Raw genomic sequence first — 19,067 nt, forward strand, 5'->3', positions numbered from 1 at the left:
TTTGTACTGCATACACAGTGTCCTTTATATATTTTTGACCAGCATGAGAGTAAGATTAATAGCTGTCAACCAACTAAATCTCAACTCAGTATTGCTGTCTTTATGGGGTTTTTTTTATCGTTTGAGTATCTGAGGAAAAATACTATGATTTTAAAGGACTGTCTGTGGAAGAAACATCCCCTAAAAATCTCTGACATACTCCTATTAGTCATTTGTATTGTCATGGAGAAACAGAGCAACATATTGGCTGACATATTGGTGACACATGTGCTCCAATCACTTAATGGGGAAAAAAGTAGCCATTTTGACAGTAAACTGGCAAAAATAGCTAACAAAAAAGCTTTAAAAAACTCTGTGTAAATCAAGGGTGTCAAAACATATTTGACCTCAGTGGCCACAATGAAGATAATCAATTCTCAAATGGTAAATTTAAGGTGTATAATTTAAAAACAATTTTAAGTGCCTTAAGGCACTTTCCTTGAGGTGAATTTTTCAAGATTTTTACAAGCTAATACCATAATTGTGTCATGGCCTATCAATGTGTAAGTCAAGTTATCCTTTAAGCACATTAAAACAAAGCCAAAGAACATCTCTTAAATGGCAAACATTTTTATTTAATCAGAAAAAGTCTTCATCTTTGCTTAGCAAAAAAAAAAAAAAAAAAAACGCTCCAAATCCCCCATTTAAAACAAGATAATGCAACATGTTACATAAATAATATCCATAGGCATATAAATGGTTTAGTTTGGCACTTTTCATCGGCGTTAAAGTAGAAAGGAACAAATGCAAACAAGGCCATCTGAGTAATAGTTGCGAATCGAAAAACCATTGACGATTCCAGACACGAGAGGGGAGCTAGTGTGGGAATAATCAGGAGGTTCTGCACAATGCATTCCTGCCCTGGAAGTCAGCAAAAAGCCCAGCAACACATGGCAGGCAGGAATGCCACTTTTACATAACTCTGATTTATTAAAGTCACAGAAACGACCACTAAGTGTAATTTAACATTCGGACCGAGATTAAATCAGGCACTGAAACCTCCCGGCACTCCAATCCACCAGTGTCAGTTTAATAGGCGCCCCCCCTATTGTCTCATAAAGGCAACGTTTTACAGCGGGGGCCCATTTGCCAAAATAACTGAAAAACAAACATTTGAAAAATGCATTATATTGTTTTTTTTTTCCACACAACGGAGATACATTCATAGTCATAACTGAATTAACACACAGTAACATGCATGCCTCAACAAAACTTGGAAAAAAAAACATTACCAGTGACGACAACAATATGTTTAAAACATACCCGGATGACATAAAAAGAACGTACCCCATTTTTATTCACTGCAAAATTGCACTAGACTGCAAAGTTGGTCCTGAATCCAAAATATTTTTTTGTGGTACATTCTGAAGTAACAAACAACTGCCATACTATTTACATAGTGCAGCATTAAAAAAAAAAAAAATCAAGGAAAAGTGGCAAATTTCACTTCAATGCCCATCCCTAATGAACACTAAATAGTGCAGCATTTCAGACCTGCAAAATACATGGGTGCAACATTTAAAAACGCTTAAACATAATGTGCAAATGCTTTAATTTGAACAGAAAGGCAATTTATTATTACAGTATTCCCTCGCTATATGGCGTTTCAGTTATTGCTGCTTCATTCTATTATGGATTTTCATTTTTAACCAGAACTTTTTCGAACACACGTTTACCTCTGTATTTTTCTTTCAAATCAGACCAATAAAATGAAACTAAAAAGGGAACAAGAAAAAAAACTTTTTGTATTGTAGGTTTACCTCACTATATTTTTGCTTTTTTTTCCTTTAAAGTTGGACCAGTCGAAAATGATCAATTTTATGGATGATTTTATAGGAGAAACAAACTTTAAAAAGTTAGCAAAAATGTTTAAAAAATAAATATTTTTTATTTATAACAATAACTGTTTCACAGATTTTTCTTTAAATTTTTCCACCTCCTAAGTCAAACCTGAATTTAAAAGTAAAATAAACTTGTCGTATTTATTTTCCTCAAAAGAAACTAAAAAAAAATAAATAAATGCAAAAAACAACAAACAAAATTTAAAACTTTTTTGGGGTGAATTTTCATTTATGACCACAACCTTATTGCAAATTTTTCCACCTTGTAAATTGGACCATATTTTATTTTATTTTTTTAAAAGGGTTTTATTTTGCCTCCCATCAACAAATTTAAAAAAGTAACAAAAGGGAAATACATTTAAATCTCTTCTCGGATTTTGGTTACTCTGGGTATTTTTGGCAGCGTAACCAGATGACAACACATATATATATATATATGATATAAAAGGGTAGTACAATTCGTATTTTTTTCAGTTGTTGTCACTCAAATTTTTTGCTGAAATGGAGTACACAAGTTTCACGGCTCCAGCAGTTTTCAATTCTGCACCGGTGAAATTCACCACAAAACTGTGTCCAACACACTCCCCTGCAGCACCAGAAGACAACAGTTTGTCCAAAAAAAAATAAAATAAAATAAAAACAATCATCTTCGGCGCCACGATTGTTTTTTCTCTCCTTGAGTCAAGTCTTTGTCAGGGTGGGGCCGTGCCCACACAGGCCTCCAAAAACACGTCTAGGCGCGTCCCTGGCGCCGCCGAGCCGAGCCGAGCCGAGTCACATCAAAACACATCGTTTGAGAAAACCGGGTCGCCGGGACTTTTGTTTTTGCAAAGCCGCCCTCGCCGCCGTCTCGAATACCTCCCAGATGCCCTCTTTGGTCTTGGCCGAGCACTCCAAGTAGTCATGGGCGCCGATGCGCATGGCCATGGCTCGGCCGTCGTCGGGCCTCACCGGCTCCAGTTTAAGTCGGGACAACTCGTTCTTGACGTTCTCGTCGTTGCGGAGGTCCTTCTTGTTCGCCACCAGGATGATGGGCACGTTGGGGCAGAAGTGTTTTACCTCGGGGACCCACTTCTCCGGGATGTTTTCCAGCGAGTCCGGGCTGTCCACGGAGAAGCACATCAAAATGACGTCCGTGTCCGGGTAGGAGAGCGGGCGGAGCCGATCGTAGTCCTCCTGGCCCGCGGTGTCCCACAAAGCCAGTTGGACCTGCTTGGAGTCCACCTCGATGTCCGCCACGTAGGTTTCGAACACTGTCGGGACGTACACCTCCGGGAACTCGTCTTTGCTGAACACGATCAGGAGACACGTCTTTCCGCATGCGCCGTCGCCCACCACCACAAGTTTTTTGCGGATGTCCACCGCCATTTGCGTCTCCTTCCCCATGGCCAACTCCGCAAAGAATCGACTTTAAAAAAAAAAAAAAAAAAGAAAGATCTCAAGCTTTTTCCAGCTCGCGGCCGAAACACCTTTCGCCTTTCGGTGACAACTCGGCGAAATCTCTTTATAAAGCGAAGTGAGATTTCCTAAATATAGCAATCCAATCGGAAATGGGGAGGCGAAGTTTCAGCTTGTGAAGCAACTGGTGATTGGATCTCGCTGGGTTTTCCCTTCTTTCCGGGGAGGGCTTGTCTGAATGACTACAGTGTTCCCTTGCGATAATGTGCTTCACCTTTCGCGGTTTGGCTGCTTCGTGGATCTTTCTTTTCAGTCTTTTTTTGTTTTAAATCAGCCTTGTCAAGACTTTCATTTAAATGTAAATGTTCTATGTAACTTCATACACACACACACACACACACACACACATATATATATATATATATATATATATATATATATATATATATATATATATATATATATATATATATATATATATATATATATATATATAGTATAAGGTATTTAAAATAAATTCAACATTCACTTATTGCAAACATTTTTGGAACATAACCCCCCTCAATAAATGCGGGAACACTGTGATTGGCTTGTAATGTGCAAACCGGACAAAGTGTTTGAACATTTAAAATGTCACTATGTAAAATATGTCATGTAGGTTGTGGAATGTAGCACAGACGGTTTTAAACTAATTCATAAATGAATGGGGTACGACAGGTTATCCGTGAACAAAAAATATATCTTCAAATCACAATTAAAGATGACACATCGCAAAAGTATTCACTGTTTAAAATAACTCCAGGTTAACAATAAACATGTGACGCGCTTTCATCAAACAAACCACATGATCATTAATTATAGCACACTTAACACACATTTTTCTTTGTTTGGCTGAAATGAGACAGACACACAGTGAACACTTAACACAACTCAAGTTGTTATTTTATTTTGTTAGCAATGGAACAAAACAAAAGAGGAAACGAAACGGGGAAAAACATGATACTTGTCAAGCTGGCTTACTGTTCAGTTGCTGTTCCAATACTTTTTAAAATAAGGATGGCGGGTGTAGTGATAAAATTTGACTGCTTTTCTGAATTGTATGTATTTTGATACAGCTAATATTTTTGGGGAATAAACAATATTGGTGAAGAATGGGACTAAACTTATGGCAAGCTCTCTTTCTACCATTTCAGTGATCTTTTGTTGTTTTACAAAATGGCACAGCTCGTCTGGCAGGTCTATTTTTGGCATTTTGTAATATTTTTCAGATGACCTTTGTTATTTAACTAATTGAGTCTAAATGTGTTTATGATCTTTTCCTTTGACCACTCAAGATTGTTCAATGGCATCAGTTCTATCCATACATATGTAGGTCAAATTTATTAACACTCACAAAAAAAAATGACAAATGGTAGCCTGTGAAGTGATGATGACGCTTTAAGACATAGCCATTAATTGGTCCCTACCGCCCCCTACTGTCTTGAGGTGAAACACAAGTCAACAAAGAATTTTCTGTTTGCTGACCTAGTTTGACCGCCGCTCAACGGAATGTTGCAAAAATCACAGCAAAATCAATGTAATAAATCTTATTAAAATGCATCACAAAAATTGGAATATTTTTGTTTTATATGGTACAAAATTTGGACAATGATTATTTTTGTACACAAAATCTCGCACATCCATCTGCAATCACATAGGAATGTCAGAATCGTTGCATTTTAAAATCTTACACATTTTAATCATTTTCGGGAAATTTCAGCTCCCTAGCACAAGAGCTAAAAAAACAAACAAAAAAAAGATGGCTACGAAACGAGACTTGTATGAAACGTTACATCAGTGAAGTGGTGAGGGGAAAATAAACTTTTTTTTTATTATGTTGAAGAGCCAGGAGCAATGTGGTCACTGTTAGCTGAGGCGAATGCATTAGGGATGAATTGTTAATATCCTGAACTGCAAAAGATTAAGGGAATTGAATTCGTCATACTTTTAAAAGTACTTAACTGATTTCTTTGTGGAATATTTAATAAGGCCCAGACACACCCAAACTCTGCCTGACGTCAAGGAAATTCAGAGATTTGCTTCTAAAAATTGCATAAATGTTCAGAATCAAAATTGGACTCATAAATCATTCCAAATAAACCAGATTACAAAAAAAAATGAGCCGAAATACACCTTTCATTTGCAACAAATTAAGTAGTTGGGAGGGGATTTTTTTTTACGCCCCTGTGCGCAGGACGCTGCAGTTCAATCTAACTCCGGCAGGGGGCAGTACCACGGGCCAACTATTAGCCGAGGCTATCAAAGCCTTGCAAAAAATCAGCGCTCTCTCCAAGGAAACAAAACAATATCGAATCTGGTTTACGGCGTGCCTCAAGCCCGGAGCCTCTCTCCATACGACAACGCGTAAGTATCTTTAGCTCCTTTGTTCAGTATCGACGGGCAGAAGAAAGTGGTACCGCGTGTGAGCTTTACACGCCGCCGCCGTTGTGCGAGCATTTCCCCTTTTGTTTAGCGGTTAAGGCCCCTCTGTTTGGAACTTGAAGGGGTGCCATGTTGTTTAGCCGCTAAAGTGTTTGCTTGGTTTTAGCTTGCACACAACACAAACTTGGCTACTACCGCTAGCATAGCAACCCGATGCGACATTTCTTTCCTTTTCCCCCACGTCGCTGCCTGTTGCAAAATGTACAGTACAAGCCTCTTACAATATCACACAATACGCAGCATTGCACGCGGTGGTCAGTGTAAAAAAATGCGGTGCTGGTTTATAAAATAAACTTTGATGTCAAGCTCACACAAGCCATAATAAACAGGCCTGACGCGGCTAGCGTTAGCAGGCTAGCCGAGGAGCGTGCTAATGCTGATCTAGCGAAACGAGCTAACACGCTCAGCTAAATTAAACGATGCGCTAATAATTAACTGAATTACTCCAAGGACTGATTAAAATAATCACCGGACGTTGATATTCAGCCGTGTGATTCGTCAGGTTAGCTATTAGCCCTTAGCTCGCTAGCTAGCTCTTCTGTACAACTAGCCTGGCGTCAGTTTGCCGCAAGAACCAGCAAATTTAAACGATATTTTTATATAATATTTTATATCACGCAACAAAGAGTGATAAAATTTCTCCACTACGCATGTTCGCACTCAACGCTCGGTAGAAGCGGTGTTATTACGCCGCTTGTGTGCTCACGAACGAAGCTAACAACGAATGCTAACAAGCGACACTTGTTTTGTTCTTTTTGTGTATCATGAGCTCCGTTTACTTGGCTCTTTAAATCATATAACAGTCTTTTTTTTTTTTTTTAAATTAACGCACCCATATTAGACGAGCTATTACTATTTTGGTCACTAACTTGTCAGTTTAACAAGTTATATAATCATTTACATGGGACTCGAATAACAAAAAAGCGCCTTAGTAAAACTAATGCTCAGTTCTGTTTGAGTCACTGCGATTTTTCTTGTAGACGTGGTTGTTTACAACTGTTAATATTCATAGTTTCCCTTCTCTCATCCATCCAAAGTAAGGTACTTGAAATCTTAGTAATAACAGTGCAACCGCAGCAGCTGTTGTTTAACACACTCTGTCCAAAACTGAGCATTATCCCAGCTTCAATGTGTGTTATAAATTAAGCTGTATTAATTAAAAAACATTGCAAAGCACGGTAGGCAAATTGTAAACACATTCCAGCATTAGCCTTAGCTTTCTTCAAGCTCAGGGCTAAAACTAGATAAATGACTGTGATTTATTGTCAATAGGACACCTTGAAATTGTGCACAGCAAAAAACAAGCAGTATTTGTATTATGAATATTGAAAACTTTTGAATCTGATTTAATGAAGCAAACATTAGAAGGCATTTTCACTTGATGACTTTCATTTTGTCTCAACATTGCGGCCATTACAAGTTGCTTCTCTCATTTCAAGTCCGAGGGCCCACTAACAGCGCCGAAGGGATGATCTTTGGGTATTCAGTGGTCCATTTTAAGTTCCACTTTGACTTCAACATTGAACTTAAAGGAAGCCATCACATTTTTTATTTTCAGTGGGGAGAACAAACTTCAAAAGCTTTATCAACGTGTGCCTTCTGCTCTATTTCTGTCCCTTATATGTTCATGGCATGATAAGTCCCCTGTTCTTTTTAGGCTTTCCCGTGGAATGAGCATTCCATGCAGCATCCTAGGTATGAATGAAGTGGCCTGGCAGGAGACGAGAGGTGGGATGCTGCATGCAAATGGTGCTCCTGATGCCGGAGGTGTCAGGGTCCACAGCGGAGGGCCCCTAGCCGCAGTGGCCGGCCAGGCTTCAGGAGGCCCCCATTTACCGGGCATGGATAGGACCGGCAACCCAACGCCGGGAACGCCGCAGCCACCGTTGAGCGGTCGTTCGCAGGATGATGCCACGGTCGGCTACTTTTTTCAGAGGCAGCCCGGGGAGCAACTCGCAGGGGTTGCGCCGAGCAAGCATCGCTGGCCAACCGGGGACCCCAATCATGTTGATCAGGTAGCTTGCATTTGTTTGCAATTTTCCCAAAGGAAGTATTTCGAAGGGAATTTAACCGGCCTAGAACTAAGCTGTGACTGTCGCTAATAACATTTAATCATAGTTAATTGTTTCAAGTACAGTAATCACCCTCAATAGATATTTTTGATAATCAAATAATCGTTTCGAGACCTGAAATTGTCCAAATGCTCGGGATTTAATCTTCTTAACAGGAAATATTCTCAGATTTCATTAGTCTGATATTTTCTTTGGAAAACAACAATCAACATTTTTGCAGATTTTCTAATAGATTACGAACAAAAATCAGGCACCAAATCATGAAAAACTTTTTTTTTTAAAGCGGAATAGAAATCAAAACATGGCTGACATAAATCAATTAACCGACAGTCGATTAATTATTAACTTTTTATACAAATTCTATCACTGCGGGGCTGGTTAAAATGGATCTTTGATGTTTATAGTTGTCAACGGTTGTGAAGGATTTCAAATAATCATTCGTTGCAACCTGAGACAGATTAATTGATTAAATTGAAAAATGTGCATGCAATGCACGTATTTGGAATCGGCAGCATAAAACTGATCAAAACAACGTTTGTGTTTCTTGTGTCACAGGTTCGTGCCGTGGATGAAATGAACTATGACTTTCAAGCTCTTGCTTTGGAGTCAAGAGGAATGGGAGAGGTGTGCTTTTTTTGTAATCCTTCCTTCTACTCAGATTTTTATAAATATATATCTTACTTGCTTTCTTTTTAAGCTTTTGCCAGCAAAAAAGCTCTGGGATTCTGATGAACTGGCGAAGGACGGAAGAAAAGGAATGCTTCTTGGAGAAGAGTGGAGGGATAATGCATGGGGATCATCACGTGAGTAACCTGCACGATAACGCTAATGAATAAAATAGCATTTGAATGTTGGTCTCACCAACATTACTACACTCATTTTTTAAATTAAAGCTGTCTGTAAAGAATTTTAAATTATTTTCATATATCCTTATGGTGCTCTCGCAATATGTGACACTTTTTTTTTCTCTTTAGACCATTCAGTCTCCCAGCCAATTATGGTCCAGCGACGGCCAGGTCAGGGTTTCCACGGCAACGGCGATGCCAATTCGGTGCTTTCTCCTCGCTCAGAAGGCGGAGGCTTGGGTGTGAGCATGGTGGAGTACGTCTTGAGCTCGTCTCCTGGTGACAAGATGGATGTCCGCTACAGAAACGGCGGCTATGTGAGTTACTGGACTTTCATATGAATGCTCACCGAGATTTTGTAACGCTATTGCATCTTAAAACTGGCATGAAAATACATTTTGTTTCAATGTCAAATACTATTAAAAGGCAGCATTCACTTTTTAAAGAAAAATAAGTTTTATCTCTTGTGTAGTATTTTGACTGTTTTTGGGTCATTTTCTTCCACGTCATTTTCACAGTATTTTACACAAGGAAGGGCACACTCCTCACAGTGTAATAACAAAGTAGTAATGCTGTGTTGACCTCTGGCATGTTGTCATCTGGGTCAAGTTTTAGCTCTAGTGTTTTTTAATCCTATGTATTTGATGTAACTATTAATGAATTGCACCAAGGGTTAATTTTCACCTCAGTTTAATTTGTGCTGTTCCTAATGCAGGGTGGAGGTGATCCTGACCAGGATGGAAGAGAGAAGAATGACGGGCCCGAGAAAGTATCTCCTTTTGAGGAAGACAAGAGTACAGAGATGAAGGTGGGGGATGACGGAGATTCCGCGAAAGCCAACGGAAGAAGTTTACTGAATGGCATGGACAGAGACTGCAAAGACTTCAAGTATGTTTTTTCTATTTTTTATTTAGGACTTTGGAAATATATTAAACCAATGATTGGCTTGTAATATTTGGATCTTAACCATGTGGGTAATTCCTCTGCCCTTCAGCCCAACTCCTGGAAGCCGTCAAGCTTCTCCTACTGAGGCTGTGGAAAGGATGGGCCCAAACCAGACGGGATTGGAGATGATGACACAGCATCATGTACACGCCCATGCACACGCCCACGCCCACGCCCTGCAACAACAGAACCACAACAAGGGCCCAGTGGAGGACTTTCAGAACCAGGAAGCCCAGAATATGGGTGGCATGGAGCAACAAGCCGGCGTGGAATCCCTCCAGTTTGAATATGCAGGGAACCAGATTCAGGTGGACTCCTCCGGAACCCCCGTGGGATTGTTTGACTACGGCTCTCAGCAGCAGGTCTGTTTGGACTCTTAATTGTAAGTTTGCTGCAGGCTCTAAACACTAACCCAAACCCTAACCCATTTGCAGTTATTCCAGCGGTCAAATCCACTCACTGTTCAGCAGCTGACAGCAGCCCAGCAGCAACAGTATGCCCTGGCGGCCGCTCAACAGCAGCACCTTGGTCAGTCATTTACTATATTCATTTATTTACGCACGTATGTAATTTCTATTCTTTAATATTCTTCTTTTTATTCAGACCACTTTTTTTTGTTGCCTTGCATATTTTTCCACATTTTTCATCCGATTCACACTGTTGTCCATTCCAAACCGTCAATAACAAACTGCTCAGCTTATACCTACCAATGAAAATGTTCCTGCTTATGAAAAATATAAAAACAGAAATCGGAACTCCCCCAGCCCCCCAAAATTGCCCAGCCCTTTTAGAAACGGTGATCAAGCTTGCAGTTGGTAATTTTGTTTTCTTTAACTTCACTCAGCTGGCCTCGCTCCTGCGTTTGTGCCAAACCCTTACATCATCAATGCTGCACCCCCTGGAGCTGATCCATACACTGCAGCAGGGTTGGCCGCCGCAGCTACTCTTGCAGGTGATCACATGACACTCGTTTTGTCGTTGGAAATCGGTCACATGTATAAATGTTACCACCGTTAAGCAACATCAGTGTACTAGATGTATATTTTTTGCCCCCCACCCACTACAGGGCCCACTGTTGTTCCACCACAATACTATGGTGTTCCTTGGGGTGTGTACCCAGCCAATCTTTTTCAGCAACAAGCTGCATCTACTGCCAATCACTCTGCTAATCAGCAAGCATCCAATCAGGGACCAGGGCCAGGCCAACCTCAGGTAAGAGTGAAAAGTGTGCTCATTTATGTTTTAATTGCCATTTTAGTTTTTGACTGCCATGGTCAATTTCATTCTAAAAATAAAAACATTCAGATACAAAAGCGCCTTCATATAATGCCTGGAGTTTGAAAATAAATTTGCTTAGAGGTCAAGTCTAGTCACCATGATGTGTTTATGACATGAACCTTCATGCCATCAGGTAATGCGCACAGGAAACAACCAACGTCCTCTTACGCCCGGTCAAGGTCAACAAAGTCAGCAGGAATCTCTGGCTGCAGCAGCTGCTGCCGCAAACCCCGCACTGGCATACGCAGGAATGCCCGGTTGGTGCATGTCCTCGTTGTACCCTGGGACGTAAAATGTGGCTTACTAGCACTGACCACTTTGCTTTATTTTGTCATGCCCCCATCTCAGGTTATCAGGTGTTGGCCCCCGCGGCTTACTACGATCAGACTGGGGCCCTGGTGATGGGCCCCAGTGCCCGAACTGGCCTAGGTGGGCCGGTTCGTTTAGTCCAGACCCCTCTCCTCATCAATCCTGCAGCAGCACAAGCCGGTAAGTAATCAATCATACACCATTGTCAATACTGTACCATTAATAATATATAGATGATTATATTTATGTTGTCAACCTACATTTTATAAGACGTTTACAATTTTTAATGTTTATGTAGACCTGCGTGTACATGCCTGTTGCCAGTCAACTTGTGCCTCCTCACAGTGTTTTGTCTTTCTGACCAGCAGCCGCAGTGTCCGCGTCGGGTTCTGGTAACAACATGTCGGGCCCGCCGGCAAATGGCATGTACCGCTCCATGCCTCAACCGCAACCTCAACCCCAGCAGCAGCAGGCTCCCCCGCAGAGCAGCGGACTGCAGTCAAGTTCCTTCTACGGCTCCGGCTCTGTCCCAAACACCTCTCAGAGCAGCTCGCTTTTCTCACATACGTCTGCTCCACCTCAGCCGCAGAGCTCCTCGCTGGGCTTCAGCAGTACCGGCAGCTCACTCGGTGTGGGTCTGGCCTCCGCTCTCGGAGGATTCGGCTCATCGGGTCAGTAGGCAAAACCCAAGTTGCTCGTAATAATTATTATTTTTTTTTAATAATGCCTTGTCCTTCTTCTAGTGTCGAGCTCGACAAGTAGCAGTGTGTCTCGCAGGGACTCCCTGTTGACAAGTTCTGATCTGTACAAACGTGGCAGCAGCAGTTTAACTCCCATCGGTCAGCCCTTCTACAACAGCTTGGGTTACTCCTCTTCACCCAGCCCAATCGGACTCACCCCCGGCCACTCGCCTCTCACTCCCCCGCCTTCTCTGCCCTCCTCTCATGGGTCCTCCTCCAGCCTTCACCTTGGTGAGAACTTTTTTTTTTTTTTTTTTTTTTAATTCTTGTAGAATAAAATGAGTCATGAGTGGAGTTTCTTGCCATTGACAATGAACAGCTAATTTGCATAATAGGTGAATTTGTTTCAAATTACAGTATTGGTTCAATTATACAAAAATTTTCTCTGTTATATAAGGGTTTTCCATAATTTTTGGTCTCATAATATGAATAACTACATACCTGAGGCAAATGAGATGAATTAGGCTTTATTTTGCAAAGCATTATTACTATCATACAAAAACAGGTATACATTTTAAGGGCAGCAACTAATTATATATTATTATGTTGTCATTCAGTGTGTGCAACACACTCATGTGACATTTTGAGCATGTTCCCACAGATTAAATGCCTTTTCAATGGCTTGTGAAAGTTAAACATCAATCTAACTTTAACTTTCAGCTTTCAGATTAGTTTTCACCTTCTGTCATTTAAGACAAACTTGGCTGTTATCGATATTGACTACAGAATGATGTAGTCATTGCTCTTTGCATCACTAAATTTTAAATAGTTTTTTTTGCTTTTGTTTTGTTTTAAAACTCTGCAAGCCCTTAATATTAGTCCAAGTTGATGGTCCTGGCTATTATCCTGTCATACCAGGTGGCTTGACAAACGGCAGCGGGCGTTACATCTCTGCAGCACCGGGAGCCGAGGCCAAGTACCGGAGCGCCGGCGGGACGTCCAGCCTGTTCAATTCGAGCAGCCAGCTCTTCCCTCCGTCTCGGCCCCGCTACAGCCGCTCAGATGTGATGCCGTCCGGCCGCAGCCGCCTCCTGGAGGACTTTAGGAACAACCGCTTCCCCAACCTTCAACTCCGAGACTTGCCCGGACACATGGTGGAGTTCTCTCAAGACCAGCATGGATCCAGGTTTGGGAAATGAGCTTTCTGGTCAACCAATTTGACATCACAAAATTTTCGGAAGAGGCTTGATATGGAATTTTTTTTCCCCCCTCCCCTCAGATTCATCCAGCAGAAGCTGGAACGGGCCAGTCCCGCTGAGAGACAGATGGTTTTCGGGGAGATTCTACAAGCAGCGTATCAACTGATGACAGATGTGTTTGGCAACTATGTCATCCAAAAGTTCTTCGAGGTCAGGGTTGACAAGGAGGAGTGATTTAATTGCAACTTACTTTTTTGACAGGTATCAGATTTGGATGTTGTGGTTTCTCTGTTGCAGTTTGGAAGCGCAGACCAGAAGCTGGCTCTGGCAACTCGCATCCGTGGCCATGTTCTCCCGCTGGCTTTACAGATGTATGGCTGCAGGGTCATTCAGAAAGCCCTGGAGTCCATTTCTTCAGACCAGCAGGTAATTGTAAGTGAGCTTTTCTTCAAAGTCACTTTGCCTTGCTTTTTTTTTTTGAGTATTTTGTATGCATGTTGAACGACTTCCGGCTTTCATATGAAGGGTGTGATGTCAATTTGAAAAGCCTCAGCTTTTCTTTAAATGATTTTGTTTTCAGAGTGATATTGTTCGTGAGCTGGACGGCCATGTTTTAAAGTGTGTGAAGGATCAGAATGGAAATCACGTGGTGCAGAAGTGCATTGAGTGTGTCCAACCCCAAGCCCTGCAGTTCATTATAGATGCCTTCCAAGGCCAGGTATGTAGATTATGAAACCGACTGTTCGATGAGGACTAAATGAAAGATCGTTGCCTCGGTTGTAATGCGTGCCTCGCCTCAGTTAATCGTCGGGTGTGACGTATGCTTGAAATAACCTGAACCACACCTCACAGGAAGAAAATTTGTCAGTCGAGTTTTTAAGCTTTGCATGCAGCCAACCAAACACGGGTATATTATCGAGGTGTGATGTTTTCAATGTATTCGTTCAAATAAACTCAAAATGTAACTTTTCCCCCACTAAAATCTGATGGCTGATTTTAAATGATCAGGACATTCAAAAGTCCCCACCTTCCGTCTTTGCAAGGATTTGCATTTTTTTGTTTTTGTTTATTACCCCCCTTTCCAGCTGAACTTTGCTAACTTTGCAAACAAACTTGCGTTTCTAGGGTATTATGGACACAGCAAATACCTTCAAATGATAGCTTATGTAAACCTAAATAATACCCTAAAAATATGTCTTCATTACCTGATTTGTTCAGTAGTCGTTCATAAAACACAATATGAAAAAAATTTCCAATCTTTGAAAAACTAATTAACTGCTAGCCCATTAAATGAGATTTTTGACATCTATAGCCATCAGTGGTAGTGAATGTTGAAGTGCATATTCCAGACAATTTTTTATTTTCTTCTTGTGTTTCTGCAGGTTTTTGTCCTCTCCACGCACCCTTATGGCTGCCGAGTCATCCAAAGGATTTTAGAGCACTGTACTCAGGAGCAGACGTTGCCCATACTGGAAGAGCTGCATCAGCACTCTGAGCAGCTGGGGCAGGTAAGCATGATCATCCAAGTCCATTTTCTTTGTAAATTGTGCTTGTATATGTGCATGTGTCCCTTCATATTTAAACCTTCTAGTTTCAGTGTGTTTGCTAAATGTAGAAACAAAAGAATGTATTTGTGCTGTGTTAGCTTTCATTACATCTGACATGTGAATATTCAAACATCCCCGCCCCCTCCCCTCCTCACCTATTCCATCCAGAAATATCAAGGCGTATCATTGGAGATGACACCTAAAACATATTATACAGTGTCCCGTGATGCACTGTTCAAGGTCAGAGCAATTTGCCTCTCTCTCTCACGGATGTCCGTTATTTTTTTTTCTCCCCCTTTCTTACCTCTTCTAATAATTTGAATATGATAGATTTCTCAACTTTTAGGGGTCCTTAAATCTACCAATCTGCCATTATTTTTCCCCTCTGTCTTTCCCTTTTCTCACTTAATGCTGCAGAGCGTTCGCAAGGCTTCCCTTTCTGTTTTTGGTTTGCCCGCAGCATCTCCTGTTTAATCTGGTTTTCTCAACATAACTCCTTTGATAAATGATCCCCACAGTCCTCAAATTTTGTTTGAATGGAAAGAAGTGAGTTGCAAATGGAGGATCGGTGGTTCAGCGGTTAGCAAGTCTGCCTCACAGTTCAGGGACTCGACTTCAAATCCACCTCGCCTAGCCTTACTGTGGAGTTTGCACGTTCTCACCGAGTCCGCGTGGGTTCTCTCCGGGCACTACGGCTTCCTCCCACATTTCGAAAAATATGCAGGGCAGGTGTGTTGGGCATACTAAATTGTCCTTAGGTGTGATTGGGTGTGGGAATGGTTGTCCGTCTCTGTGTGCTCTGCAATTGGCTGGCAACCAGTTCAGGGTGTCCCCCGCCTACTGCCCATAGGCAGCTGGGATAGGCACCAGTAGGCCTGCGACCCTAATGAAGATAAGCAGCTACAGAAAATGGATGGATGGATGGCTGGCAAATGAATGTTGAGGTGCAGAATGACAGGTGAACAGACGTGACAGAATATGCGTTTGCGAGCAAATTTGATGCTACTTTTGAGGTGGAACATTTGATTGGTGTTGTCTCCCTCCCGCCCACACCTAACTCGTTCCATAACTGTCTATCACCCGTTTCCGAAGGGGCAAAGATGCCACCGCAAAAGCGGCGGCATCTCTTTTGTCTGACCTTCCGCAGTGATGACATCATAGCCAACTTGGGGGTGTCTCATTTATCTTGCCGTCGTGACCATGCATGATTACCTTGTTAGCAACCTCACCGCTTCCATGTCGTGCACGAGCGTCAGATGCACAGGCGTCACGTCGCTGCTTTGTATCCGTTGGCGAAGCTCATGGAGCTTACACATTTATTGTTGATCTTGCGCTTGTGTTGCCTTGCTCCACCTGCAGGATCAGTATGGCAATTATGTTATTCAACATGTTTTGGAGCACGGGAGACCGGAAGACAAGAGCAAGATTGTTGCAGAAGTGCGTGGGAAAGTCCTTCTACTGAGCCAACATAAATTTGCGAGGTAACTTGTAACGTTGTTATTCTTAAAACTGAATCGTGAAAATGTGACCGTCACGCTCACGTCCCCCCCCACCACCACAATCAGTAATGTCGTGGAGAAGTGCGTGATCCACTCCTCGCGTGCCGAGCGAGCGCTGCTGATCGACGAGGTGTGCTGCCAGAAGGACGGCCCCCACAGCGCCCTCTACACCATGATGAAGGACCAGTACGCCAACTACGTTGTCCAAAGAATGATCGACATGGCCGAACCCGCTCAGCGTAAAATCATCATGCACAAGGTAAAGGCCGTCTTAAACCGGAGACTGAGTAAGTCCCTCATTTTGCCATATTTGATGTCATTCACTCTGATTGCCGTCCACTGGGCCCTTTTCTCACAACATTTTTTAAATTTATAAGTAATACTGCAAAACCAAAGATACCAATTACCGATTAATCGGCCTACTAATTTTAGCATCTGTTTCCTCCCAACGCGTTTCGACAGGTGTCAATTCTGTGAGAATTTTCACTGTTCGCGGGTTGGCCTGGTACCTATCACCCGCAAATAACAGGGTCAACAGTAAATATATTGTTTAAAAAAATGGTTCATGGATTCTATTATATTTCGTAATTTATTAAGTTATTAGGACATTAATTCATATGTGTTTGTGTTACCAGTTGTTCAATGAGTGTCGTCATATTTAATATTTTATGTTACACTAGTTTTCAACCAAAGCTAACTTTGTTTTCTTCTTTTTCTTTTCTTTTTTGCGCCTTTGTCTCTAGATCCGGCCTCACATTGCCACCTTGCGCAAGTACACTTACGGGAAACACATTCTGGCCAAGCTGGAAAAGTACTACATGAAGAGCGGATCCGAGTTAGGTCCGATCGGCGGCCCCACCAACGGCCTCATGTAGTCAAAGCCGACATCAATGGATCCCCCCCCCCCAAAAAAAAAAAAAAAAAAAAAAGAGGCGAAGCTCCTCGGCATATTTCTATTTTTTCTCAAGCCTTTTTTGGAGCAATTACCAAAAGAAAAAGAAAAAAAGACAAGTCAATTTCACCCTAAAACGCTGTGACAACTGACACCTGCTGCTGTGCCGCCCCTGGCGGGGTCACAACTGCCCCGCCCCCCACCCGCCATGAGCAGCATCAATGAGCAGGTTTATTTTGTTGGGTAAAGCACAAGGCCATTGTTAATTATGTAACTCATGTATTTGACTGGTTTTCATATTGTACACTTAGCTTTTTTTTTTTTTTACCTTGTAAATTCTTTGTAAAAAAAAAAAAAAAACACACTTACACACATTAGCTGAAACTTGTTACAATTCACACCAGCAAGTGACCTATTAAAAGCTAAAACTGAGTGACACAAATTCCATTTGCTTTTTAAAGCGACTTGTCTAATTTTGGGATTTGATTATTTAGATGCGCCCTCTTGTGGAGTTGAAACGATAGTGCCCCCCCCATGCCAAAGCAGCTTAGTGCAGACTAATGCAAAGACCTCTGTCCACAGGTCAGGTGCCACGGGTCTTTTGATAAACACTTTTTGCTCGCTTGAATCGGGGGAACAAATCAATGGTAGGCTTTTTAAATGGGGCCTTTCTCCTGCCGTGCCCCCCCTCCCAAATCATGCCCTGCCAAGAGCAATTTCAGTTTACCTTGTCACTCACACTTCCTTTTGTCACATGATCTAACAGGTACCGACAAGAGAAGGTATTAAGTTATTTGAGTGATCTTTTTTTTTTTTTTTAATGAAGCCACCATATGGCAAAGCTGTGGCAGGTGGATTTTTTTTTTTACCCTTTTAACCTCTTTTTAGTGTCTTCAAATAGGAAATGAACACTGCTCTGAGCTAACTTTATGTACTGAATAATCATCTCTCAAGTAGTTTAGTGTAGCATCTTTTGTGTGATTCTTAATTGTTGCTTTTGGGTGGCTGTGACGGACTAATACCCCCCCCCCCCTTCCCACTCCACCACCTAAGAATAGTCAAAATTGTAAAGGGGAGCTTTTATCCCAGCATTGTACATGAGATGGAATAATTTCTGCGACTTGGAAGAAGGGATTTTTAAGTCAAGATTTTTCCAAATGTTTGTAATTTTTCAACCCTTTTGATTGGATGCCGGTGGGGCCATTGAAACCTGTACAACTGTCCTGTAATAACTTGTAGTGATGGTTTCTTTCAATTGTAGAATATATGTAGTATATGTGCAGTCGGTAATTGTAAGATTATTATTGTTATCATTATTAGCTTAAGTGAGAAAAAAAAACGTTTAGTGGTGTTTGACAGGCCTTGCAAACTTGTAGTGATGCTTTTAATTCCCTCTGTACAGTTGTACATTTGTAACTGTTTATGCTGTAAATGGGATGTCTTCTACATTTTAGTGGGGAGAAAAAGACAAAGTGTGCATTTTGACGTGTGTATATTCATCACTCCTTTCCCCCGTTTGAATATTATGTATACAGTTTTATTTGATCGTGTTATTTTAAAGAAAAAAAAAAAAGAATTTTTCAGGCTTCAGAATCTGGCATGTAATTTTGTTTTTAAATCTCCTATGGGAAAAGGCCAGCCTTGATTTGTACTGGAGCTGCTGTAACATCCACTGTTGATAGTCTTTCTGATGTGACACTTTTAAATGAATACAAAAAAAAAAGGATTTTAAAAACAAAAAGAAATCCTCAAAATCAGAGGCTGCCTTTTAGTTGTCTGCTGACCTCACAGGATATGACAAATATTTTTGTACAGAAAAGGCTGTATTTTGGAACGGCTACTACCTTGTAAGCAAAAAAGCATTGTAAAATATTGTCAATTATATAAATATGAACATATGAGTTTTGTCACACTGTCAAAGTCATGTACATTTTCAGGTGGCCTTATGTACATTTCCAGCTGTTAGATGAAGAAAACAAACTCATTTTTTCGAGGCAGAATTGTGACTATGTATGATTAAACTGTTCTTCTAACATTTGACC

The 19,067-nt window shown here is 41.3% G+C and overlaps 2 protein-coding genes across 6 annotated transcripts; one reads left to right on the forward strand and one right to left on the reverse strand.

Annotated features, from left to right (window-relative positions):
• Positions 1-646: 646 nt before the first annotated feature.
• Positions 647-3,387, reverse strand: LOC148406999 (rho-related GTP-binding protein RhoB-like). The gene has a single exon (XM_088403531.1). It carries the CDS (start codon positions 3,264-3,266, stop codon positions 2,655-2,657), a length of 612 nt encoding a protein of 203 aa, XP_088259657.1. The 5' UTR covers positions 3,267-3,387; the 3' UTR covers positions 647-2,654.
• A 2,161-nt stretch (positions 3,388-5,548) lies between these two features.
• On the forward strand, positions 5,549-19,065 carry pum2 (pumilio RNA-binding family member 2). Of its 5 annotated transcripts, none has more exons than XM_088403526.1 (23): positions 5,549-5,681; positions 7,417-7,774; positions 8,387-8,455; positions 8,529-8,634; positions 8,806-8,993; positions 9,392-9,564; positions 9,671-9,983; positions 10,056-10,149; positions 10,466-10,573; positions 10,688-10,833; positions 11,033-11,156; positions 11,248-11,388; positions 11,574-11,879; positions 11,952-12,179; positions 12,807-13,074; positions 13,168-13,297; positions 13,385-13,519; positions 13,668-13,805; positions 14,470-14,595; positions 14,803-14,874; positions 15,994-16,115; positions 16,200-16,392; positions 16,877-19,065. In XM_088403526.1, the coding sequence occupies exons 2-23, from the start codon at positions 7,430-7,432 to the stop codon at positions 17,006-17,008; spliced, it is 3,657 nt and encodes a 1,218-aa protein (XP_088259652.1). In that variant the 5' UTR covers positions 5,549-5,681; positions 7,417-7,429; the 3' UTR covers positions 17,009-19,065. The 5 variants fall into 5 exon arrangements, with proteins under 5 accessions (XP_088259652.1, XP_088259654.1, XP_088259653.1 ...); XM_088403528.1 differs by having other exon boundaries at positions 13,385-13,513; XM_088403527.1 differs by having other exon boundaries at positions 11,577-11,879.
• The last annotated feature ends 2 nt before the right edge of the window (positions 19,066-19,067 follow it).

Source organism: Hippichthys cyanospilos, chromosome 20 (genome assembly GCF_059441005.1).
Source record: "Hippichthys cyanospilos isolate Australia breed blue-spotted pipefish chromosome 20, RoL_Hcya_1.0, whole genome shotgun sequence".
NCBI lineage: Eukaryota > Metazoa > Chordata > Actinopteri > Syngnathiformes > Syngnathidae > Hippichthys > Hippichthys cyanospilos.